The sequence below is a fragment of the Anguilla rostrata genome, chromosome 10 (assembly GCF_018555375.3).
Source record: "Anguilla rostrata isolate EN2019 chromosome 10, ASM1855537v3, whole genome shotgun sequence".
Lineage (NCBI taxonomy): Eukaryota > Metazoa > Chordata > Actinopteri > Anguilliformes > Anguillidae > Anguilla > Anguilla rostrata.
In genome coordinates, this window is record NC_057942.1 from 38613922 (window position 1) to 38641372 (window position 27451).

General features: G+C 42.2%; 1 protein-coding gene across 9 annotated transcripts in view; it reads right to left on the bottom strand.

The window, feature by feature from the left end:
• Window positions 1-27451, bottom strand: part of LOC135233423 (uncharacterized) — a 77635-nt gene that overhangs the window by 31066 nt on the left and 19118 nt on the right. For 2 of the 9 annotated variants that reach the window (XM_064296946.1, XM_064296945.1), the window contains exon 2: window positions 19605-19667. In XM_064296946.1, coding sequence (XP_064153016.1) covers window positions 19605-19667 — 63 coding nt within the window. Of the gene's footprint in view, window positions 1-5532; window positions 5572-5989; window positions 6248-7028; window positions 7074-7694; window positions 7929-10199; window positions 10358-10848; window positions 11161-19604; window positions 19668-20916; window positions 21037-26953; window positions 26993-27451 lie in introns of those variants that run through there. The other 7 variants (XM_064296950.1, XM_064296944.1, XM_064296949.1 and 4 more) reach the window with 7 other exon arrangements.

Sequence of the window (27451 nt, forward strand, 5' to 3'; positions counted from 1 at the left end):
TTACAGATCTGCTTGAGTGTGGGGACACGGTGGAGGGAAAGAAGGTGATATTTAGTTTTTTGAGGGCAACTGGAATAAGTAACAGGATATAAGAGATCCAGACAGCAGTACATGGTTAGATCCAGAAGGAGGCGGTAATGCAACTAAAAAGGATTCCAACTGCCGTAAAACACCAAAGAAGAAGAAGAAGAAGAAGAAGAAGAAGAAGAAGAAGGTCCTCACGTGACCCTTGGAGTCACGTCTTCCCATTTCTCTTGGAGCGAAAGGTGAGTGAAGGTAGGTTTCTTGTACATACGAAGCTAAAGCCTAGATATTTCAGTGTTTTATTGCTTTCAATAATTTCAATATAAGAATATAGCTGCAAGCAGCAATGCAGGGCCCTACGAACATGTCCAATCCGGGTAAATACAAGGCGAAGGAGAAAAGAGTCCAAGCGGCATAGATTTCAGGATTTTGGACAATCTACATACCCGTGCGTGAGACGATCCAACTATCGGTTCATGAGAAACATTACTTCGAAATATGAATGGGCATTAGCAGAAAGTGCTAACTTTGTCAGGCCACAAATCACACAATTTTTAACGAAACGACTTGTCCTTCTCTCCCTTGATCGAGAGAATACCCAAGAGTACACTTGTGCGATGGTGACGGAATCAGGTAAAGTGTTCATGAGAAGATGAGTTTGAAAGCGTTATATTAACATTAGCTTCCCGCAAAAAATTCAAATGCGTGTAATTTCCTTGTTGTTTGAGATATCTGCAACTGCTTCGACATGGTACAACGTGGTAGTGTCCTCTTCATGACCAGTCCGTTTCAAGTCCATAGATTGTTGTTTTAAATAGTTATAAGCACTTGAAATTTGCATTATATTAGCGTCAGCTTCCCACCCAATATTCAAATGCCTGTAATTTCCTTGTTTTTTGAGACATCTGCAACTGCTTCGACATGGTACAACATGGTAGTGTCGTCTTCATGCCCAGTCCGTTTCAAGTCCCTAGATTATTGTTGTAAAAAGTTGTAAGCGTTTGAAATTTGTGGCCAAATTTTTTTTTTTTAAATACCAGTTTCTCTGCCATCTTGGAATGTATCTCTTAGCGGTTAACACCCTATAGGGAAACATGCACCATACACTTAAATTGGCAATTTCGGACAAATCGGACTTACGGTTTATTAGAAGAAACGTTTTAGAGGTTTTGACAAATTTTCAGTCTGCAGAAAAATCCATCATGGCGGACTTTATGGATTATTGAGGCATATTTGTTCCTCGTGAGGAATGACACAAGTACACCTGGTTTCATGAATTTTCATCAAACGGGGTGGAAATGGCAGTATTTTTGCGTTTTAAATCGGTTACTATAGCACCATCTATGGACGAATCATAGTCATTCTTTCTGGCATAGTTACTCATCGTCTCTAGTTTCAACCTGGTAATTTATCATTTTTGGTCAAGGCCTTTTTGAGCTATTTGACCATTTCTAAGAAAATAATAATAATAATAATGATAATACTAACAAAAATAATAGAGTTCCTACTTCGTAGGACCCCTAATAATAGCATGGAAGCTATTGTTTAATGTTTTGTGAGTGGATATTGTCTGGAGATGCTAGCTAAACGTATGCAAATGTTGGCTGCAAATGTTGGCGCAAACAATTATTCCACTGCCCGCTGTGCCCAACTTTCAAACCAACTTAAGAAGGCAAATATTCAGAGGCACGTGGACGTGCATTTCAAAGGTATGCTGATGTCAAACCCAAATTCATATCTATTTGAAACGACACCAATTCTGCCTAGTCTGTTCAAACATCAGACATTTTATTTTTACTGTACATATTGTTTATGCCCTGCACCTGAACAAATTGGATGTGGTCATTCTACTGTACCATCTCCTTTGTAAGCTAAAAGGTAGCATTCAGGTGACTACACCAGAATCTGTACAACTGGAATTTTATGAAAAAGTTAAAAATGTACAACATTGTTAATCAAAAGTTATATGTGGGTTGGTAAATTGGTGAATATGCTGTAGAACATGGTTTGTCATGGACTTATAAATATACAAGTTTACACTGGGTTTGCACTGAAGTTTCGTTGTGGTACATATAGGACTGGCCTGATATGCATTCTCTGTTTGCAATTTACTTCTACCTGACCGCTCCCTGCATGTTAGCTGAGACAATCTTCTTGTCAGAGCAGATGCCTACCTCCCCTACTCTCAGAGCAAATCACCAACAACTCTGTGGGCCCCACCCATCTCCCCCTGCCCCCTCTTTCATCAGTGTCTCTGCCTAATCTGGGATGTACCACCAAATGCGGGGTCACCCTGTGACTGCAGCCGTGACCCTTATCATATCTGTAAGAATGAGGAACAGTCATGTAAAAAAACAGAAATGTATATAATTCCTCTATTTTGTTCTATTCTGTTGTATATATTGATTTTTGCTTGTTAAAAAAATGTCATTTTTTTTAGTGAATTTGGTAAATGGACTGCATTTATATAGCGCTTTTATCCAAAGCGCTTTACAATTGATGCCTCTCATTCGCCAGAGCAGTTAGGGGTTAGGTGTCTTGCTCCGGGTTTTGTTTTGGATGTGGCGTAGGGCTCCCTCCCAGCTTGTTCGCCCTCCTCCGTCAGCCTGGAAGGTCACCCCCAAGAGCTTGATGGGATCTCCACATGTGTTGGGGGGGTGGGGGGGTGGGGAACTGGAGCGCTGCCTCTGATTGGTGATAAGAGGCTGTGCTTCCTTCCAATTGGACCATTCAAATTCAAACCCATCCTATCTATTCAAACAGGTTCCATTCACATTGAAATTGAAATACAACAGGGGGGCTCGCCCCCTTCCCCCCCGGGGTCCAGCGGAAACTTCCCAAATGCAGAATACACAAAAATGTCTGTTTCCCAACAGGGGCGAGCGCCAGATCACAGCCTGACCCAATTACGTCCCCGCTCACATGGCGTCAGATTTCTTCCCTTTTTTTCTTTTCACTTCACTTTCATTCTTCATCTCGCGTTTTCGCACTCACCCTCCGTTTCCCTCCCCTCCACCCGGGAGGGTTTTTCCGGAACACACGGCCAATAAATTTGGTCGGGACGGGACGGAGCACTATTTATGTCAAAAAGCAATTTTCGGGGAGTTGTCCATAGGTAGTGCGGCCGCATGCCTCAGACCAATGCAGCTCCCCGGAGGTCCCCCCCACCCCCAGGGGTCAGCAGATCACAGAGGAGAATCATCCAAGTAACCTGTGTGTAAGAGGGGAAAGGAAGGCTCATGTTTCACCAGTTGTTTGCACAGCAGTCACAAGAAAGCATGTCCCCTCTCATATGGACATATACCCCAAATCATGGGGTTACGTTCTCCAGCATTGGAGAGGGCCCTCATTCCCTTTGCCCTGAGCAGCGTGAGCAGGTCTCTCACAGGAACTTGTGGGGCTGCTCTGATAGGCTGTGGGCTGCCTCAATCAAAACCAGGAAGTCAGAGGAGCCAACAGCAGAAGACGCTTGCCCTCCTCTTGTATGCAACTATTCTGGATGATTATGTAAAACAGCAGAGTCAATAAACAGGTTAACACCTACCCTGCAGTCCCAACGCTGCCATCCTCCCGATGGACCCCGTTAACGTTTCCGTTTGCAACTTCTGCATTAAGAGGCTGCATCTGGATGGTGTTCTCATCACGATGCTCAGCATCAGGAGGAGGCACCCCGTTGTTCCCTTGACGACGGCCTCTGTAAAGCCCTCTTATACAGTTGTAAAGCCTGAGGAGGAAAAGCCGAAATCATGTTTTCCCTTGACTGTCAACAGGAGGTCAACTTAACACGCAAATCTGTTCACACGTGGAAATAAAATAACCCAGTTCTGACGGCCCGTGTGAGGGACGAGTAGTTCTGACCGGGCAGTTTCTGTGGGCTTTTGGTTCCGCCCTTTACCCTGCCTAAATTAGGGGGGGCGCACAACTCCGGTCCTGGAGGGTTGATCCGTGTGCTGGTTTTTGTTCCAACCGATCACCTTATATTTAGTTTTCTGACAGCTCAATACCTGTGCTGGTTCACTCCTGTACTTGAGTGCAGTAAGATCTTTAGGATGCACTTGCACTCTGTGTCTGTAGCTGGTGCTTATGCAAATGTCAGATCAAGACACGATTGAGTCAATCAAAATAATTAAGAGAAGAAGGTGGCACAAAATCCTGAAACAGATCTGCCCTTGTGCACCCCTACATTACACCAACGCAGTTTCACTAGAGGAGACCACAGCAGCAGGTTGCACACAGCTTTTAGCTGCTCACAAGCTTATCAGGACATGTAGTCATGTCATGACATGCAAGGGGCCAATTCAGCAAACGAGTTGGAGGATCCAGATACAGATTTCTCCCTCCTTGCCCAACCCTGATTTATACACTACATCACGCCTAATCTACACACAGACGTTACCTGTAAAAGCCACTATAATCCATATTTTCCCCTCAGGAATTGTGGGTCCACCCCCCCCCCCCCCCCCATCCATTTTTAAACAATTCATGTCTGCATGACCTAAATATGAAAATGTTCTTTTTGAAAACAACTTACTTCCAAATCAAAACTCCGATGAGGATGAGGATGACGATGCCGCTGACGCTGACGCTGCCGATGATGATGCCTTTTTTGCCCGCCACTAGGATGAGAACCAGGATAAGAAGAACAATCAATTAGTGGACACATTTGACTTTAAACTCTACTTAAAAGACTGCAAACTGAAAGCACTGTAGAATCACTCAGACCACTGAACTCTTGAGTGAATATGCAGGTACTGAAATGTAATACTAGTGTACAGCACCTACATTACAATCACTAAGCAGATGCCCTTATCCAGAGTGACTAACAGAAGTGGAGAACATCAGTGATGGTAAGACAGACATGCAATATCACCAAGAAGGCACATAAGGCTACAGATATGGAGGTGCAAACATTTCAGTGCTCAATATAATTGGTTTGTATATTCTAGAACACTGAAATGCTTGCACAGGTATGGAGGTTGCAAGTTTGAATCCTGGAGACACAGTAGCTGTAGGGAATTTAATTTTACCTGAATTGTTCGGAGCTGCAGGAGTGGGCGTGTTGTGGATGGGAGCTTTGGTCATTGGGGCCAAGTGTGGTATTCCAGCACAACCAAGAAGATAAAAACCAAAAAAATAAAAATAAATTTCCTGTTAAAGGCTACCCCATGTGATTTCAAGGTTATGAAAACAAATCAAACTATATTTTCCTAAATGTATTTATGGAAATGGGGTGAAATGAGAAATTATGAAAACCCTTCAGTTCTGAGCTTTGCTCAGGCTGATAACTTGTGTATAATGCATGTACAATACATGTTTAAAGATAGCCAATGTAAGACTACACTATATAATTCACACAGAAAGGCTATTTTCTATCATTCAAGCTGTAAGACTACATAAAGCATTCACACTAAGGCTAGACTATACCCTTAGGCTCCAGTGTGAATGACAATCAGCAAATCGGTTCCTGTAGCAGAAATAAAGATCTTCCAGCTCACAGAAGGCACTTACCGGGGGAAGGCTTGGAAGGCATATTAAGATCAGCACAGGCTGCAGAAAGAGAACATCATTACACACAACCGACATGTGATTGCACAAATGATCACTACACTGCACACAGAGAAGTCTGATAGCTGTGCAAATAGCATTTTTACTGCATCCAGTCCTAGACACCTTTATTGGAGGAGAAATGAAAGAATTTCAAGCAGATTTGGGCTTGGCTTAAATCTCCCTTCATGCATCTTACTGCAGTGATTGGAGAGGGAAAAAAAGCACAAATGCACTCGCACAGTTCAATTCCAGCTGCCTTCAGCATTTTGATGAACAATCCATGACTAGTACCGCATTTTAAGTTTAAATTTTTACAACATAGTTATCTGCCAGCTTTCCAGATCCTTCCGTCCCACCCACTCTACTCTACACCACAATAGCAGAGCTTGCAGACTTGAGCCAGAGCAGGAATACTCACGCGAAATCTGTGAGTGGAATGGGCGCCATACACCATAAGTGTTTAACCCTTCAAAATGAAGCGTCTCGTTAGCCAGTTGGACGAGGCTACCATTAGCCATCTTACAGGGAGCATCTGGCTTTAGATTCTCCATGGAGCAGTTTTGGATTCCAGTTGAGGAGTTTGCTTTCACCCAAACTGGTGTGTCGCTGCCTGTAGCTGGGTAGATTATTCTCACACCAGTTGCGCAGTCCTTATCCAAGCAAACTGCACACTGTCCTGTGACATGAAAACAGGAAGTCATACTTTCCAGGGACGGGGTTTATGCATAGATTAGACAGAATAGCACAAGGTTCCCATCAGTCATGACAGCACACCAAAGACTAAACAAGTGAGGGGTTTGTGTGGGTGGGAGAGAGATCAGCCTCCATAAACTGTTGGAAACGTCTGGATGCTTTCGAGGAACTCAACTACAGGTCAGTCAGTCAGTTACGGAGAGTGAGTATACAGTGCAGCATAATAGCCAGTGAACTCAGCTTGTAAATCCAAGGTCGTAAAATTTGATTCCCAGATGGGCCACTGCCGTTATACCCTTCAGCAAAGGTACTTAACCCAAACTACTTCAGTAAAATATCCGGATGAATAAATGATCTGCATGTAAAGAATGTAAGCAGCGAAAGTCGCTGTGGTCCAGAATGTCTGCTTAACACCTAAACTGTAAATGTAAAAATGTAAAGAGTCAGTACATCAGGGATAGGATGAAGATGCAAAGATATGCAAGATAATCAAAACAGGAAATGGAGGGAGGAGAAATAACACAGAGGGACAACCATTCTACAAAAGGGTGGAATGGTAAAATGGAACAGGTTTTTTCTTGTTATGAGATTTATCCATAAAATGAAAAGATTTGCTCTTAAATAAGATACAGAAATCCCCCTCTGGGTCGAAGAAAGAAAAATCAGAAGTGCAAGATAACATGTCACATGCATGCACACACACACAATCAACATGCATGGCTTCTGGTGAGGTCCTGTTCTTTAGCCCGCAATCAGAAACTCACCCAGGGAAGCGGTTGAAGAAGTTGGTGAGGATGCATGCAGTGTTGCTACATAACTAAGAGGGGGAAATCTACAGTTAGACTTTCAAAAGGCACTTCCACAGCTTTACATCAACCAATGACAGTGTAGAATCATCACCGTAGTGACGTACATGTGGAAACAATCAGCTGGAGAGACACAGTCCAGACAGAATGACACCTCTCAACAGTTCATGCAGTAGGCATCTCAACACTTTTTAAGGGCAAATCTTAATAAAGCATGGCCAACTGCCACACAGCGCAAGCCACTTTAATACCTTTAATTTAATTCCTTTTCGTGTCACTTATCATAATTATCCATTAACTGAGGTGATAGCACTTAACATATTGTTAGTAGCCTGTTTGGTTACATAAAGTTCATTAGATACAAGCCAAGTCCATGAGGTGCTTTGCAACTCACTCGCACATGCACTCATTCATGTTTAGCAAGCTGAAGGTTCTCCACAAGGGGGAGCTAGTGCTACATTAGAGTGGAACTTCACATTAATGACACTGTCCTCGTGCAGTTAATTTCCACAGTAGAAGGTCAGCAAGGTGACAAACTTCTCTTCTTGGAGGGAGAAAGTTGACAAGAAGAAAAAAAAACCTTAAAGTGGGTAGTTGCATAGGATTACACTCGGTACTACTTACTTGGTGTTGGAGTCTCCTTGCTGTTCACAATAGGGGGCAATGCCAGTAGGAGCAGTACATAAAATGCAAACCACTCCAAAAACATACTAAATTTCCACATTTTGAAGTCTTGAAGACGAAATGAGGCCTGAGTGTTTCGGGGGTCGCCTTCTGTGCGTCTATACTCCACTTTCTTCCTCTTCCTGGAGGACACCTTCCTCTTTCCCACTATCCTGTTGGTGAGCTTCACTTGACCTGTCAGTGCGAGAAATACTTTTTTTTCATATTTATTCGAGAGAACTGGCCGTAACACATTTAAATACAAGTCCTGTAAAAATACACATAATAAACTGTCTAAATAAGGAAAAAACAACTTCATACATATACATTTTGTTATAATAATACAGATTCTTTTAACCATAAATACCTATTACTGGAGCACCAAATAACAATGTTTAAAAGTTTTTTTTCATAACTTGATCCCTTTAGAAATTATAGGCCTCTACCGTACGGTTGAGATGTCAGCTTATGGTAAAAGATGCTATTCACAAATTGCTATGTTCTGAACATTTTTCCTGAAACACAATCATTTTAATCCAGGCATGTCAAACTCAGTTTGGCTCTGGGGCCGGATCCAGACTTTCTGTTCTCGGGTGGGCCGGATCAGTAAAAGAATGTCAACTCCAAATATTTAGCTTTGTTTTTCAGTACTATGCTTTATCATTCAGCCTACATTTGTAGCCTACCCTATATATTATAATCACGGATGACAAGGGATCTTTTCTAAGCACAACACATTTATTCACCAACAATGGAAAAAAAAAATGATTTCATGTTAGGCGGTGAATGTGTTAACAACTGGTTTATTTTAACAGTTAAGTGAATGCAGTTTTACACCTGAACCAACTCACCACACTAAACAAACTCAAGTGGGAGCTATGAAAAAATATTTTCGCCTTAATTGTCATACTGCTTTGAAATAAATAAAAAAGAAATACAAAATAAAAGTTATAGCCGTGCATGGGCAATAAGATTAGACTACATCAGATCAAACTACTAGGCTGGGCCTACTGAAGCTGAGAATATACTGCACAATATTAATTGTCTTTAATATGAAACCAGATTAATCTTATTTTTAATGATCTGTATTCATGAGTGCAAACAAATTTCGTGTCATCACACTTTTTTTCTCTCTTACTGCACTCCTGCAGTCTACTTGCTGCTGCTGGCTCCTGAAACTTGGGATCTTTTTGCCTTCACAAGTGTATCGATATTAGGTGTCAAATCCTGAGTAGCAGCACATTTAACAATGTCATTCAAGTGTTTATTTGTTAACCTTGAGCGCTGCTTTGTTTTATTATTGTTCATTACGGAGAACACCTGTTCACAAAGATAAGTAGTCCCAAACATGGATAGAACCTTTGCAGCCATGGCTGTTATTTTGGGGTAACCTGGCACGAGATATTGATAAAACGTATCCAATCCCACGGACCCAAATTTATCCTTCATAGCGGAATCGCACTGCAAGTCAATAAGCTCGAGTTGAATGTCAGCTGGCATATCAGAAGGCTTCACTGTAAATGGCGAGCGAAAAAAGCCAAATTTGTTCTCAAGTTCACTGAATACCTGAAACCTCTGCTCAAACTCTCGCAGCAAATCTGTTATGTTGTCTTTATATTTTTCCAAATCATTATCGGGACGGTCTGGTGGCTCCGGACGCACAGCTGTGAGACAAGAGAAATGCGCGGTGTCACCGTTGGATAGCTGCGTCTCCCACAGTGACAGTTTCATCTTGAACGCACTTATGCTGTCGTAATATTGAGTGACAACTCTGTTACGGCCCTGCAATGTAGTGTTAAGTGTATTCAAGTGTTGTGTAATATCAACCATAAACGCAAGATCCTGCACCCATTCCTTGCATTTAAGTTCCTTTACTGGGCGTCCCTTCTTCTCCATGAACTGTCTAATTTCCCCTCGTAGCTCAAAGAAGCACTCCGTGTCCACTTTTCTTTTTTTTGACAGTGCCATTTTGGGAAGGGTGTGTTGACCGATAACTTGTTTAGTAGTGGTGAATTGTGAAGCAAGATTGCCGGTTTATTTTTAGTACTAACTCGTGTCAATGCCGCATGCTGGACGTGAGCTCTTTTACACATTTACTGCCCTCCCGCGGCCGGAGGGAGCATTTGGTTTGTATTTATTTTAAAAAATCATAACTTTTGATAGAAATAAGCTAGAGACTCGCTTCTTTTTTTGACATACTCAGAAATTTATGCCGGGCCGGATTAAATCATCCAACGGGCCGGGTCCGGCCCGCGGGCCGTATGTTTGACATGCCTGTTTTAATCTCTCTTTAAAACCTTACCCACCTCCCCACCTCCCCCTCCCCCTCCCCCCCACCTCCCACCCTGACATGGCTATTGTCCCACACAGCACACGTGAAATAGATGGCCGAGACTACACTAGTCAAATACACTTCACACCTTTACATGCCTACAAAGCAAAAAGGTATAGAACAGGATTCCTTACAATTAGCCCCCTAACAGTTCCTCTCCACTGAACCTCCCCACTCTGCCCTATTCCAAACCTAAACAGTATACACAAAAGGACTAGGACAGAAAATGAAACTGAAAGTGAAAGACTATTCACAATAATAGACACTAAACATAGAGTAATAAAACTTAAAAACTTAACTCGCCCGGTTGGCGAGACCCTCCCCCGGGGTCTGTTTTTTCGGCACCGTCCGAATCCCCGGGGCAAGGGTTCAAGAGGTCGGCAGAGCGGACAGGACGCGGCGGCGGGCGAAGCGCTGATACACAAAACTGGAGAACCAGGACGTGCGCATACACTCGCCCTCCCCGCTGAGTGCGCGAACGCAGGAAATGAGACACGGCTCCCCAGATCAGCGTTTCTCTCCCCTTTTACGGGGGCTAATACGTCCGTTCTTCACACCTGTTGTCATTTTCTCCCATCAACCCACAATTGCGCTCCCAGTTCTGCCTCTTATACGTGACCACTTAGCCGTCTATTAGGCGAAAAGGCGTCCGTCTATGGCTAACCTGACGACAGGCGCTCTCACGCTAGCTAGTTCCCAAAACAACATAACTATTAGCTGAGTCTAGCAACTATTAAAATACGGTACGAAAGTACATCTACTTACATACTTTAAATAATTTACCTTAAATATAATAATGCTGTTAAATAAATATACTATCAATACCTTGAGTAAAAAACAGCAGAACGGAAGGCAGAGAAGCGACGACATCCCAGCTTGAAATCACAGCGTTGGAATATGCTTGAAACCACGTGATCACAGCAGCTCTAAAGGGCGTGTTCTTATGCATCCCGATCACAGAGCTTTGGATGGGTAGGCAAGGACGTTGCAGAACAAATGCAAATTCATGAAATTGAATTTTGTCCAACTGTGTTGTGGCCTGTGAGACCAGTCTGGATGTTGCAAAATGCTTATGTGGACATGGAACTATTGAATATAAAGCACAGAAATAAAACAGCAGATTTAGTTCAGGAATATTACATGCATAGGGACAGGAATTACAATGACTATTCACAGATTTTTACAGATGGGTCAAAGGATCCAATAACAGAGGTGACAGGGGCTGCAGTGGTGATTCCCAGTCACCAGACTGGAATCAGTAAAAGAACGTCAGATTATTTGAGCATTTATGCTTTTGATCTAATTGCAGTTCCGTTAGGATTAGAGTGGGTGGAAGGAGTGACGGCAAATAATATACTCATCTGTAGTGACTCTGTATCAGCATTGTCAAGCATTAAAACAGGACCAGGAAGTAATCACCAATACATATTATATGAAGTGTTGTTTAATAATTCAAGGATAACTAATCAAGGGAAAAACATAAAGTTCATGTGGGTACCAGCACATTCAGGAATCCAGGGAAATGAAAAAGCAGATAAGTTGGCGAAGGAGGCGGTCAGGAGAGAGTATGTGGACCTTAAGGTCAAACTTTCAAAATCAGAGGGGAAAAGCATCGTTTGGAGGGGAGTAATCAAACAATGGCAACAACATTGGGATAGTGAAACAAAAGGAAGACATTTATATAAAATACAAAATAAAGTAGGAATGGTAAGAAACAGTGGAACCGATAGAAGAGAGCAGGTAATCATAAGTAGACTAAGAATTGGTCACATCAACTTGAATAGCACACTATTTATTATAGGAAAACATCCAACTGGCTATTGCGATCATTGCCAGGAATCAGAAACAGTAGAGCATGTCCTGATTGAATGCAGGAAGTATGAGCAAGAAAGAAGGGTAATGTTTACAGGATTACAGAGACTAGGAGTGGAGGCAAGGCTTACAGATCTGCTTGAGTGTGGGGACACGGTGGAGGGAAAGAGGGTGATATTTAGTTTTTTGAGGGCAACTGGAATAAGTAACAGGATATAAGAGATCCAGACAGCAGTACATGGTTAGATCCAGAAGGAGGCGGTAATGCAACTAAAAAGGATTCCAACTGCCGTAAAACACCAAAGAAGAAGAAGAAGAAGAAGAAGAAGAAGGAGGAGGTCCTCACGTGACCCTTGCAGTCACGTCTTCCCATTTCTCTTGGAGCGAAAAGTGAGTGAAGGTAGGTTTCTTGTACATACGAAGCTAAAGCCTAGATATTTCAGTGTTTTACTGCTTTCAATAATTTAAATATAAGAATATAGCTGCAAGCAGCAATGTGGGGCCCTACGAACATGTCCAATCCGGGTAAATACAAGGCGAAGGAGAAAAGAGTCCAAGCGGCATAGATTTCAGGATTTTGGACAATCTACATACCCGTGCGTGAGACGATCCAACTTTCAGTTCATGAGAAACATTACTTTGAAATATGAATGGGCAATGGGATATCTGCAACTGCTTCGACATGGTACAACATGGTAGTGTCGTCTTCATGCCCAGTCGTTTCAAGTCCCTAGATTATTGTTGTAAAAAGTTGTAAGCGTTTGAAATTTGTGGCCAAATTTTGTTTTTTTTAAATACCAGTTTCTCCGCCATCTTGGAATGGATCTCTTAGCGGTTAACACCCTATAGGGAGACATGCACCATACACTTAAATGGGCAATTTCGGACCAATCGGACTTACGGTTTATTAGAAGAAACTTTTGATGGCAAATTTTCAGTCTGCAGAAAAATCCATCATGGCGGACTTTATGGGTTCTTGAGGCATATTTGTTCCTCATGAGGAATGACACAAGTACACCTGGTTTCATGAATTTTCATCAAACGGGGTGGAAATGCCAGCATTTTGAAATTTGTGTTTTGAATCGGTTACTATAGCGCCACCTATGGACGAATCATGGTCATTCTTTCTGGCATAGTTACTCATCGTCTCTAGTTTCAACCTGGCAATTTATCATTTTTGGTCAAGGACTTTTTGAGCTATTTGACCATTTCCAAGAAAATAATAATAATAATAATAATAATAATAATAAATAATACTAACAAAACAACTTCGTAGGACCCCTAATAATAGCATGGAAGCTATTGTGTAATGCTTCGTGAGTGGATATTGTCTGGAGATGCTAGCTAAACGTATGCAAATGTTGGCGCAAACAATTATTCCACTGCCCGCTGTGCCCAACCTTCAAACCAACTTAAGAAGACAAATATTCAGAGGCATGTGGACGTGCATTTCAAAGGTATGCTGATGTCAAACCCAAATTCATATCTATTTGAAACGACACCAGTCTGTTCAAACATCAGACATTTTATTTTTACTGTACATATTGTTTATGCCCTGCACCTGAACAAATTGGATGTTGTCACTGTACCATCTCCTTTGTAAGCTAAAAGGTAGCATTCAGGTGACAACATCTGAATCTGTACAACTGGAATTTTATGAGAGTTTAAAATGTACAACATTGTTAATCAAAAGTTATATGTGGGTTGGTAAATTGGTGAAAATGCTGTAGAACATGGTTTGTCATGGACTGATAAATATACCAGTTTACACTGGGTTTGCACTGAAGTTTTATTGTGGTACATATAGGACTGGCCTGATATGCATTCTCTGTTTGCAGTTTACTTCTACCTGACCGCTCCCTGCATGTTAGCTGAGACAATCTTCTCGTCAGAGCAGATGCCTGCCTCCCCTACTCTCAGAGCAAATCACCAACAACTCTGTGGGCCCCACCCATCTCCCCCTGCCCCCTCTTTCACCAGTGTCTCTGCCTAATCTGGGATGTACCACCAAATGCGGGGTCGCCCTGTGACTGCAGCCGTGACCCTGTGAAGTGACTGTGGTGCCACAGGGACTGTGCCTGTGACACGCTTCCTAACAGCGAAGAATGCTTGTGACTGTGACCTGCCCTGTGTCATGTGACTGTGACTGTACCTGACACACCTCCAGACTTTGTGTCATCCTCAGACTGTGAGCCTGACCACGACTGTGATTTCAAACGTGACCAAATGTAACTGTGACCGTGATGAAACTGTGACCGTAACATGACCCAGACTATGATGTCATGACAACCACAACGGCAAAGCAGCTCCGCAATCTCAAATATTAGGATTGTTCTTTTTTTTTTTGTTTATTTATTTATCATATCTGTAAGAATGAGGAACAGTCATGTAAAAAACAGAAATTTATATAATTCCTCTATTTTGTTCTATTCTGTTGTAAATATTGATTTTTGTTTGTTAAGAAAATGTAATAAATATTTTAAAAAGAAATGATTAACTGTTATGGTGACGTGATGGGGTGTGGGGTGGGAGTGGGGGTGGGGGTGGGGGGGTTGTGTTTGGGAGGGTCATGATCCATGTGCACATTTCACCTCATGCCTAATGTATTGCAGTGAGGGAATAATGAATAAATTGCCACGCAATATGCCCTGACCTACTGCTGAATGGTTAAATCTTTTCATAATTTCTAAAGCAGACTTGTGAGTTCCAGAAAAGAGAGGCAGTTCACCACCAATACATGAAAAATACCTCAAATAAAATAGACCTTTAAAATATTAAATTAAATGGCAAAAGATGATAATTTAAAATATTTTTCAAAAGATAATATTCTGCATGATGGGTGAAGAAGGGACATGTTGAACAGCAATGGTGATGTCACAGTTCAGTCCCATTCCAAGTGTGTGCTCTCACTGGCTGGCAGTAAAATGTTGCTGAATAACGCAGTTAATTGTAGTAAAACATAAGGAAACATAATGGCAGAAAAGAGACTAAAAAAAAAAGAATTATCTGAATGCAAGACTGAAGTACTGTTTAAGGAGGTGCAGGCAATAGCACAACTATGGTTTGGTTCCATCAGCAGTACTGTATCCAACAAAACTATAAATATAGTGCTTGGCAAGCTGTCGGGATGGCTCTGTAAACAGTATGATGTCATGAGACGTATAGCGCATCATACCCTTTAATAAAAGCTCAGAGTCTGCACTTGGACCACGTGTGAATTGTTTGATTACACACTTGATGAGCAAAGTGCAAACACATGGTGGATTCTTCCCATCAAGCATGACAATCAGAAATCTAACTGACAGTGAAACTGCAATGATCAGCGTTTCATTCGAAGTCTATAATAAGTTAACTTCACAACTGTGAAGCCATTTGCGTATTATTTCTTCTAGTTGCCAGTGCAATCATGTGCCATTGATTTTGAATGTTTTTTTTGGCCAACTTTCCTGTGCAGTGTAGCTGCTGTTACCTAAGACCACGGCTCGAAAGGGCCATAACATAAAGGAGACAAACACAAAATGGGATTGATTGCAAATGAGTTTATTAAAGTATCAAAAATACAAAGTGCAGAGTAAAGAAGGAGAAGGAAGGGAAAAAGTGGTGGTCAGTAGGACACTGTTATTCCAGTGCCCTCCTCCGTCACTCATTGAAATAGGTGATGAAAAAATTAACCATAAATACCTATTACTAGAGCACCAAATAACAATGTTTAACACTTTTTTTTTCATAACTTGATCCCTTTTTTTTAGAAATTATAGACCGTACGGTTATATATGTGTCAGTGTATATATGTCAGCTTATGGTAAAAGATGCTGTTCACAAATTGCTATGTTTATGAACATTTTTCCTGAAACACAATCATTTTAATCTCTCTTTAAAACCTTAAAACAGTTTATGGCATCATATGGCATTTCTGCTTTAAAATCAGACACGGTTTGATTGCCATTTTATAAGTTTAAACTATTTTGTTTCTATGAACAAAACAGTTTAAATGTGTAAACATTAATTCCAGGTATCCCTGATTTCATTTTGATTACATATTGCATATCGAACATATTATTAACTACGATTTGGAACAAACATCTGTATACATGTATAGATACTGTGTGGCATTTCTGCTTTACAATCAGGCACCGTTTCATACATCGCCATTTTACTTCAAGTATAAACTCATGAACAAAACTTTAAAAAACTTTGACCTTTAAAAAACAGCCATTGCAGGTATCTGAGTTCATGTTCAGTCCTGAACATATTTTTTCAACTGATCAGATTTGGAATCTCCTATTCGCCTCATTTTCAGCTTTCATTTGAGATGATACGTGACAAAGCACTGCTGTGTGCTGTTTAGACACAGGAAGACTCCGCACTCTGCACACTTCTATGATAATTCATAATGAATCAAAGAAACAAAAGGGTAAGTCTCAGGGAAAAAAAAAAAGTGGAAATGCATTGCATCAAAATAAAATTCTAACAAGTGTGCAGAAATATGAAATGCCTTTGCGTAGTGTTGGGTTAGTGTTTCATAGCCCAACACAAAGTGCTTAACAAAAAATAAATAAATAAAAAGGCATTAAAAAGCACTAAAAGAAACAGTGTAGATGCAGTGTAATTTCCCACCACCCAATCACACAGGAGAATCATCCAAGTAAGAGGGGAGAAAAAGGCTTCGCCAGTTATTTGCACAGCAGTCCCAAGAAAGCATGTCCCCTCTCATACAGACAAATACCCCAAAACATGGGGTTATGTTCTCCAGCACTGGAGAGGGCCCTCTTTCCCTTTTCCCTGAGCAGTGTGAGCAGGTCCCTCACAGAAACTTGTGAGGCTGCTCTGATAGGCTGTGGGCTGCCTCAATCAAAACCAGGAAGTCAGAGGAGCCAATAGCACAAGACGCTTGCCCTCCTCTTTTATGTACAGCAACCTGGATGATTATGTAAAACAGCAGAGTCAATAAACAGGTTAACACCTGCAGTCCCAACGCTGCCATCCTCTCAATGGACCCCGTTAATGTTTCCATTTGCAACTTCTCCCTTAAGAGGCTGCATCTGGATGGTGATCTCATCACAATCCTCAGCGTCATGAGGAGGCACCCCGTTGTTCCCATGACGATGGTCCCCGTCCTGTCCTTGTCCACGGCTCTTATGCCTGAGAAGGAAAGCCAAAATCACATTTTCCCTTGACTGTCAACAGGAGGTCAACTTAACACGCAGAGCTCTTCACACGTGGAAATAAAATAATCCGGTTCTGACGGCCCGTGTGAGGGACGAGTAGTTCTGAACGGGCAGTTTCTGTGGGCTTTTGGTTCCGCCCTTTACCCTGCCTAAATTAGGGGGGGGGCGCACAACTCCGGTCCTGGAGGGTTGATCCGTGTGCTGGTTTTTGTTCCAACCGATTACCTTATATTTCGTTTTCTGACAGCTCAATACCTGTGCTGGCTCACTCCTGTACTTGAGCGCAGTAAAATCTTTAGGATGCACTTGCACTCTACCCCCCCCCCCCCCCCCCCAATTCAATTTAAAACAATTAATGTCTGTTTGGCATGTGCGTCTACGCATTCTGCAACTTACCTTTTTTTGTAAATGAGGCCTCCAACAATGCCAGCAACAATGAGAGCAGCTACTGTATGAGGAGAAGAAAAATTAATTGAAGGACACAAACTCAACTTCAAAGACTGCACACTGAAAGTGTAGATCCACTCAGGCCACAGATTTACTGTTAAGCACACAAAGGCATGTTCCCTCACCACAGTTTTCCTTCACAGCCTGCTACAAATTATGGAGGTGTATCCTGGATACACGGTAGTTGTAAGAAACACAATTTTACCTGGAATACAGGTTGCAGATACAATGGCAATGGTGTTGCTTCCAGTCACTGGAGCCGGTCCTGTGCATCCAAAGGGGGGAGAAATAAAAATAAAATAAAATACTCCATGGCTTCAGTCTGATAGAGGCTACTCAGAACATGCCTTCATCCTCACCATAGAAAGTGGCTGTGTGTGTGTAATGTGGTAAATGGTAATGCACTGCATTTGTATAGCGTTTTTATCCAAAGTGCTTTACAACTGATGCCTCTCATTCACCCATTCACACACACACTCACACACCAACAGCGAAAGGCTGCCATGCAAGGTACCAATCAGCTCGTTGGGAGCAGTTAGGGGTTAGGTGTGTTGCTCAGGGACACTTCGACACGCCCAGGGTGGGGGATCGAACCCGGCAACCCTCAGATTGCCAGACAACCGCTCTTACCTCCTGAGCTATTTGTCTATGTGTCTATGTGTATTATATAATATAAACACACATATATAGATACATACATATATATATATACGCACACAGACACATACATACAGACGGGTGACAAATTAAAGGAGAAACCAACATAGTGTCTTTGTAAGGTGGTGGGCCACCATGAGCCACCAGAACATCACATGCACAGCTTCTGGTGAGCTCCTGTTCTTTAGCCCACAATGAGAAACTCACCCGGGGAAGTAGTCGAATCTGTCAAATTAGGTGAAGGATTCACTGAAGATGTGTCCCGTGTTGCTGCGTAACCAAGAGGAGAAAAACTAGAGTTAGACTTTTAAAAAACACCATTTACTGATGTATTTCCCATAGACCTAAATGCAGTTGTCACTTTAGTCACTGTTCCTATTGAAACACTAGCTAGTAGGGCAGTCTTTGTGACTGAAGCACCTGCTATCCATGCCCCAATCACAAACCCTTTCAAAGCTTTCACATCGTAAGACTACATTCTATCCTTCACACTGTAAGGCTACCATACCATTCCGAGTCTATGCTATATTCTTAGGCTTCAGTTCCTGCAGTAGAAACCCAGCTCACAGGAAGCACTTACTGGGGGAAGGCGTGGAACTGGAAGGCAGACCAAGACCAGCGCAGGCTGCAGAGAGAGCACATCATTACCCACAACTGACGTATGATTGCACAATGATTGTTAAATTTCAGCTGCATTCAGCATTTTGATGAACAATCTATGGAAAATACCACATTGTAAGTTTAAATTTTACAACATTCTTTCCTTTCATCCCACTCTACACCACAAGAGCAGAGCTGACAGACTGGAGCCAGAGCAGGAATACTCACACGAAATCTGTGATTTGAATGTGTGCCCTCCACCAGAAGAGTCCTTCCCTTCAAATTGAAGGGGGTTGTCAGCTGGTTGGACGAGGCTATTATTAGCCATCTTACAGAGAGAATCTTCCTTTAGATTCTCCATGGTGCAGATTTGGATTTCATCTTGGGAGTTTTCTTTCGACCAAACTACTGTGTCGTCTGCCAGGTAGATTCTTGTCACACCATTTGCGCAGTCCTTTTCCAAGCAAACTGCACACATTCCTGTGACATGAAAACAGGAAGTCTTACTTTCCAGGGACGGGGTTTACATACAGCACTTACTAATATATTGTTAGTAGCCTGTTTAGTTAAATAAAGTTTATTAGATGCAAAGCACCTCATGGACTTTTGGCTTGTAACTCACTCGCACACGCACTCATTCATTCATGTTTAGCAAGCTGAAGGTTCTCCACAAGGGAGAGCTAGTGCTACATTAGAGTGTAACTTCACATTAATGACACTGTCCTTGTGCAGTTCATTTTCCACAGTAGAAGGTCAGCAAGGTGACAAACTTCTCTTCCTGGAGGGAGAAAGTTGACAAGAAGAAAAAAACCTTAAAGTGGGTAGTTGCATAGGATTACACTCGGTACTACTTACTTGGTGTTGGAGTCTCCTTGCTGTTCACGCTAGGGGGCAATGCCAGTAGGAGCAGGACAGTGCCTGTAGAATAAGTTGTCATTGAACATAATTAATCTCTCTCTTTTTTTGCAATTTTTCTCCAATTTTCTCCACAATTTAGTCGTTATACTAATTCTCGGTGTGAATCACGGTCCTGGTCGATGCGCTATCCGCTGTTGGTCTGGGGAGGGTGTAGACTACCACATGCCTCCTCCGATACATGCGGAGTCGCCAGACGCTTCTTTTCAACTGACAGCGAGGAGTTTCACCGGGAGAGCATAACGCGTGCGGAAATTCACGCTCTCCCCCAGATCCCTTCCCTGCGGAAAAGGCTGACTAACCAGTAGGCGTCGCTAATGCAACAATCAGGACTCATACCCTCACCGGCTTCCCACACTGCCAATTGTGTTCGTAGGAACAAACAAAGTTCAGACAAGCGCACGCACACAAACACTTCCCAGACACTGCACGCGTTTACAACCAAAAACAAACAAAGAAATAAGTACATAAAAATGCAAACAACTCTGAAAACGTACATTTCCACATTTTGAAGTCTTGAAGACAAAATGGGGTTTGAGTGTTTCAGGGGTCACCTTCTGTACGTCTGTACTCCACTTTCTTCCTCTTCCTGGAGGACACCTTCCTCTTTCCCACTCTCCTGTTGGTGAGCTTCACTTGACCTGTCAGTGCGAGCAATACTTAAGAGTTTTCATACAATTCACCCTGAAGTCAGACAGTGCTACTTTCTAAAACAATATTTGACTAACTTAAATTGCTTAAATTGTAACTTTAACGCAACCACTGAACAGCGTTTTGAAATAAAGCCGAAATGTAAGATTTATTTTTTATTTGTAATGTCGAGTGTGGCATCTTTGACGAGAGGCAGTATTGGGATGGCAGGTATGCCATCCCGCCAAGTTACGCCTTGTCCTGGGCATGCCCCATACCTATATAGCACCGAGAGTTTGGCACTTTTCAGGGTTCCCCACAGAAATACCCCCAACAGCCACTTCATATATTAGGACGAGTTTAATAAACATTACCCTGTCCGAGTGCATAAAATGGGAAAATTCGGCGGTGAGGCAGACAGGATAGGCAAACCACGGAAGAAATCAACGGCAAGCAATCATCCAGAAGGGCGAAACAGAGGCGGCAGCAGATGGGCGGATCCGGCGTTTTCCGTAGAAAGTTCCGTATCTGCTATCGCTGTTGAGTTATTAACATCCACAATAATTACTCCCTAACAAAAAAAGTTTATAGCCTATTTCATTTATTCTTCGTTGAGGCTTACCTTATCGATGGCTTGCAAGTTGGGGAGACTCAACTGGCTGCAGGCTTGGAGAAAGCAGTTCTGCATGTTAGGCTGCTTCGTACTTTCCGCGTATCCGGGAGTGACCTCTTTGGTCCGCCCAGATAAATGTCGTCATCTACCTCTTAAACAGACACAGACACCTCTCGTAGATGACAACATTTAGATTTACACATAGCGGTAGCTATTTTGACGGCGAACACTATGCCTCGTGACAACTGATTTGCATTATCCAAAAAAATCTCAATGCATGCGTCTTGCATATGTTCGCCGTCAAAATAACTACCGCTATGTGTAAATCTAAATCACGCAAATTACCGAATGTTACGCATGTGGGTAGGCTATTTGCGGTTTTAAGCCTTAAATATGCAAACACTTAAAAACACTTATGAAAATGAAAATTATTTCATTGCTATTTCCTAATATTTTAGGGTAAAAATAACACAATTTCATATTTTTTTCCAAAATATGGCTTTTATTTTAATTTTTACAGTTTGTATCTCCCGGGATACATTGCCCATTTAGGAAATACATTCATAAAATTGCAACAACTTTTAAAACATTGTAAAACATTTGCGATTGCATTTGTAAACATTTGTCTGATATAATTTTTGGTAAACATCCATTTAAAAACTAAAATTGTCATAAACAGTTAAAAACAAAACAATTCATCCAGTCATAAAAGTTGAAACAATCAAGTAAAAGTATGTTTGGTCGTGCTTATTTTGATTTGTAAACACCAGTCTCTTTTTAAAAAAGCCATTAAAAAAAACAACATTTATTTAAAAAAAAATACAACAGTTTATCTGGTTTAACGGTGGAAACACAAAAGTGAAACTATGCCAACATATTAACGGCTGTGGAAGGTAAGCAGTTGCGAGCATTCTGTCCAGTGACAGTGCAAAGCAGTGATGGCTCGTCCTTTTTCCATAGAAAGCTGTGATAGAAATTCCCTGACATTTCTATCAAACATTGATAAGTTACAATTGAATTATTAGTAACTAATTTAATAACATAACATGTATAATTCAATTAAAATTTACATGTATGATTAAAACAAAGAATTAATAATGTTTAAACTAAGTTATATTGATTTTCTGTGCTTTATAGGCCTCAAAACGTCAGCCTCAGCATTGGAGAAAATCCTTTTTTGCCCTTATTCGGGCAATGTATCCTCAGAGATACAGATGGAAGATTTTCTTGACTCTGAAAATGCAATTCAGTATTTTTCAACACAAACATAAAATATTATCTTTAAAAAACAACATTTACAAAAATAATCCCCCCAAAATACAATAAACCTGTACAAATATAAACACTTACGTCAAGGGCACTGACTTTCTTGCTGCCTTCAGCCATCTTCATGTAAAAAGAAATGTAAAAAAAATTTCCCACCGTTTTGACAGTCACATGACAAGGGTACTTAATCCAGCTGGATGCATATTACTAAACGCATATGATACATTACACAATGGTCTGCACAATTAATTGATGGGGTATTTGATTTGATTTGATTTGCACTCATCATATACAAATTACAAAACAGAACAAATACACTTACTTAAAACAATAGAAAGAGGACTATTGTAAAAAGCGAGATGTTAAAATAAAATGATGAGTATGAGTAAATTGTTTTTAAGTCCCAGCAGGGTCAGGTTCTGCTCAAACGGATCATGGGTTTTCACATAGAAAAAAATGGGTTTATTAAAGTGTCAAAAATATAAAGTGCAGAGCAAAGAGGGGGAAAAGGAAGGGGAAAAGTGCTGGTCAGTAAGACACTGTTATTCCAGTGCCCTCCTGGTTAAGAGAGAGGATAGGGAGAGAGGGGAGAGAGGTGCAGAACAGGCTCTTTTATAAGGCACACCCACCAGGTGCTTCTGATCAACAGTAACTGCCGATATGCACACCTGAGCAGATAAGAGTAAGACAAGTCTGGCCAGGACCCAACACTGGTCACACTTTACACCTCTTCTGGTTACACCCAATAGTTTAAAGTCTTGGCTCAAATATTAATGTGAATGTTAGCCTATGTTCCGGAACTTCCATTTTATTGTACTGTGTTTGTGGATGTTAAACAACCCACATTAAGGTTTAAGGTTTATTTTACTTAAGAAAGGGACAGTGCACATTAATAAACATGAGAACTTGGATGCACCATGTAAATGTGCCATACAGGCTAATTTTCATCTGTAGTCCCTGGGCAGGTTGATGGTTTAAGAAACAAAAGAACATACATAACACATAAGCACAGACAAATGAGTAAAAAAAAATGCAAACATTGACAAGGAGATGGGAAAACAAACAAAACAAAACTGGAACAGACCTGCAAAGCACATGCGTATGAAAAGAGAAGAGAGAAGCAGGTGTTCCAGAAACAAAAAAAATTCATAATTCATAATGAATGGTCCACAGTATCAAAGTAACAACAAGGTTAGTCTCAGGGAAAAAAGTGGAACTGCATTGCATCAAAATAAAATTCTAACAAGTGTGCAGAAATATGAAATGCCTTTGCGTAGTATTGTGTTAGTGTTTCATAGCCCAACACAAAGTGTTTCACAACAAATAAATGAATTAAAAAGCATTAAAAGAAACAGTGGTAAAACAGATGGTAAATGTGTTCTGAGTCAGTGCAACCGTGGGGGCAGCGCTCAGTGAGGGCTAAGTGCCTGCGGTGCATAAAAACTCTTGTGGGGAGACACCTGTGAGCTGTCATCCAGGCAATGTCTTTCTGCTTGTTAGTAAGACACTTGTGTCACAGACCAATGCCAAGGAGCCCTCCCCCCCCCCCCCCCCCCGGGGGTCAGCAGATCACACAGGAGAATCATCCAAGTAACCTGTGTGTAAGAGGGGAGAAAAAGGCTCATGTTTCACCAGTTGTTTGCACAGCAGTCCCAAGAAAGCATGTCCCCTCTCATATGGACATATACCCCAAATCATGGGGTTACGTTCTCCAGCATTGGAGAGGGCCCTCATTCCCTTTGCCCTGAGCAGCGTGAGCAGGTCCCTCACAGGAACTTGTGAGGCTGCTCTGATAGGCTGTGGGCTGCCTCAATCAAAACCAGGAAGTCAGAGGAGCCAATAGCAGAAGACGCTTGCCCTCCTCTTTTATGTACAGCAACTATTCTGGATGATTATGTAAAACAGCAGAGTCAATAAACAGGTTAACACCTACCCTCAGGCCCAACGCTGTCATCCTCTCGATGGACCCCGTTAACGTTTTCATTTGCATCTTCTACATTAAGACGCTGCATCTCCCTGGTGTTCTCATTACGATTCTCAGCATCATGAGCAGGCACCCTGTCCTGTCCTTGTCCACGTCTGTTACGCCTGAGGAGGAAAGCCAAAATCACATTTTCCCTTGACTGTCAACAGGAGGTCAACTTAACACGCAAAGCTCTTCACAAGTGGAAATAAAATAATCCGGTTCTGACGGCCCGTGTGAGGGGTGAGTAGTTCTGAACGGGCAGTTTCTGTGGGCTTTTGGTTCCGCCCTTTACCCTGCCTAAATTAGGGGGGGGCGCACAACTCCGGTCCTGGAGGGTTGATCCGTGTGCTGGTTTCTGTTCCAACCGATCACCTTCGATTTAGTTTTCTGACAGCTCAATACCTGTGCTGGTTCACTCCTGTACTTGAGTGCAGTAAGATCTTTAGGATACACTTGTACTCTGAGTCTGTAGCTGGTGCTTATGCAAATTTCAGAGAAGAGAAGAAGGTGGCACAAAATCCTGAAACAGATCTGCCCTTGTGCACCCCTACATTACACCACAGTTTCACTAGAGGAGACCACAGCAGCAGGTTGCACACAGCTTTTAGCTGCTCACAAGCTTATCAGGACATGTAGTCATGTCATGACATGCAAGGGGCCAATTCAGCAAACGAGTTGGAGGAGGATCCAGATACAGATTTCTCCCTCCTTGCCCAACCCTGATTTATACACTACATCACGCCTAATCTACACACAGACGTCACCTGTAAAAAGCCACTATAATCCATATTTTCCCCTCAGGAATTGTGGGTCCACCCCCCCCCCATCCATTTTTAAACAATTCATGTCTGCATGACCTAAATATGAAAATGTTCTTTTTGAAAACAACTTACTTCCAAATCAAAACTCCGATGCCAATGCCGATGAAGCCGATGCCGCTGACGATGCTGCTGACGATGCTGCTGACGATGCCGCTGCCGCTGCCGCTGCCGCTGCCGCTGCCACTGCCACTGCCGCTGCCACTGCTGCTGCCTTTGTTGTCCGCCAATAGAATGAGAACCAGGATAAGAAGAACAATCAATTAGTGGACACATTTGACTTCAAACTCTACTTAAAAGACTGCAAACTGAAAGCACTGTAGAATCACTCAGACCACTGAACTCTTGAGTGAATATGCAGGTACTGAAATGTAATACTAGTGTACAGCACCTACATTACAATCACTAAACAGATGCCCTTATCCAGAGTGACTAAAAGAAGTGGAGAACATCAGTGTTAGTAAGACAGATGTGCAATATCACCAAGAAGGCACATAAGGCTACAGATATGGAGGTGCAAACGGTTGATGGCACCACAGTGACTGCCTCTCACTCTGCCAAGAGCTTGGGGGTGGTCCTGGATGACCAACTGGACCTCAAGGTACACATCAAGGCAACATCACGGTCCTGCAGATTCCTTCTGTACAACATCAGAAGGATTCGACCATACCTGACGACGCACTCCACCCAGCTGCTCGTCCAGGCTACGGTGACCTCTCGCCTTGATTACTGCAACTCCCTCCTTGCAAGCCTGCCAGCTTGTGCCATACAGCCACTACAGATGAATCAGAATGCCGCTGCCCGACTCATCTACAACCTTCTCAAATTCTCCCATGTCACTCCTCTGCTGCGATCACTCCACTGGCTACCGGTCGCCGCCAGGATCCAGTTCAAAGCCCTGAGCCTTGCCTACACTGCTGCCAACAGGACAGTCCCCATCTACTTGCAGGACATGACTCGATTCTATGTGCCTGCTCAACCACTCCGCGGCAGCAGGGCGCCTTGCAACCCCTCCCACCCGCCCAAAGGGATCACAGAGCTTCTCCACCCTAGCTCCCCAGTGTGGGAACGAACTCCCCGTCCCTCTCCAAACCTCCCCCTCACTACCCATCTTCCGCCATGGCCTGAAGACTCATCTCTTCAGACTATACCTAGACTAACCACCACCACGCTGTATATTTCACTCTTTCACTAAAAAATAACCCCCCCCCCCCTTTTCATGACACTTGTTACATGTTGCCCCATCCCATCACTTTTCGGTAATTTGTATTTGTCCTGATACTGTAGCTTATTCTTCTGCCTAGTTGGCTTTGCAGAGGTTAGGTCAGAATAGTGTTCACTGTGTGAACTGTGTTCTTGGCTAGAAATAGCTGTACAAAATAAGTATTGTACCTTACTGAACCTGTGTTTAGCAGTTGTCTATGACCATGAAATGCACTTTTTGTACATCGCTTTGGATAAAAGCATCTGCCAAATAAATGTAATGTAATGCTAACATTTCAGTGCTCAATATAATTGGTTTGTATATTCTAGAACACTGAAATGCTTGCACAAGTATGGAGGTTGCAAGTTTGAATTCTGGAGACACAGTAGCTGTAGAGAATTTAATTTTACCTGAAATTTTTGAAGCTGCAGGAGTGGGCACGTTGTGGATGTGATTAAGGTTATGAAAACAAAGCAAACTATATTTTCCTAAATGTATTTATGGAAATGGGGTGAAATGAGAAATTACATGAAAACCCTTCAGTTCTGAGCTTTGCTCAGGCTGATAACTTCTGTATAATGCATGTACAATACATGTTTAAAGAGCCAATGTAAGACTACACTATATCATTCACACAGAAAGGCTATATTCTATCATTCAAGCTGTAAGGCTACATTAAAGCATTCACACTGTAAGGCTAGACTATACCCTTAGGCTCCAGTGTGAATGACAATCAGCAAATCGGTTCCTGTAGCAGAAATAAAGATCTTCCAGCTCACAGAAGGCACTTACCGGAGGAGGGCTTGGAAGGCAGATTAAGATCAGCGCAGGCTGCAGAAAGAGAATATCATTACACACAACGACATGTGATTGCACAAATGATCACTACACTACACAAAGAGAAGTCTGATAGCTGTGCAAATAGTATTTTTATTGCATCCAGTCCTAGACACCTTTATTGGAGGAGAAATTAAAGAATTTCAAGCAGATTTGGGCTTGGCTTAAATCTCCCTTCATGCATCTTACTGCAGTGATTGGAGAGGGAAAAAAAGCACAAATGCACTCGCACAGTTCAATTCCAGCTGCCTTCAGCATTTTGATGAACAATCCATGACTAGTACCACATTTTAAGTTTAGATTTTACAACAAAGTCATCTGCCTGCTTTCCAGATCCTTCCGTCCCACCCACTTTACTCTACACCACAACAGCAGAGCTGACAGAGTGGAGCCAGAGCAGGAATACTCACGTGAAATCTGTGTGTGGAATGGGCGCCGTACACCATAAGTGTC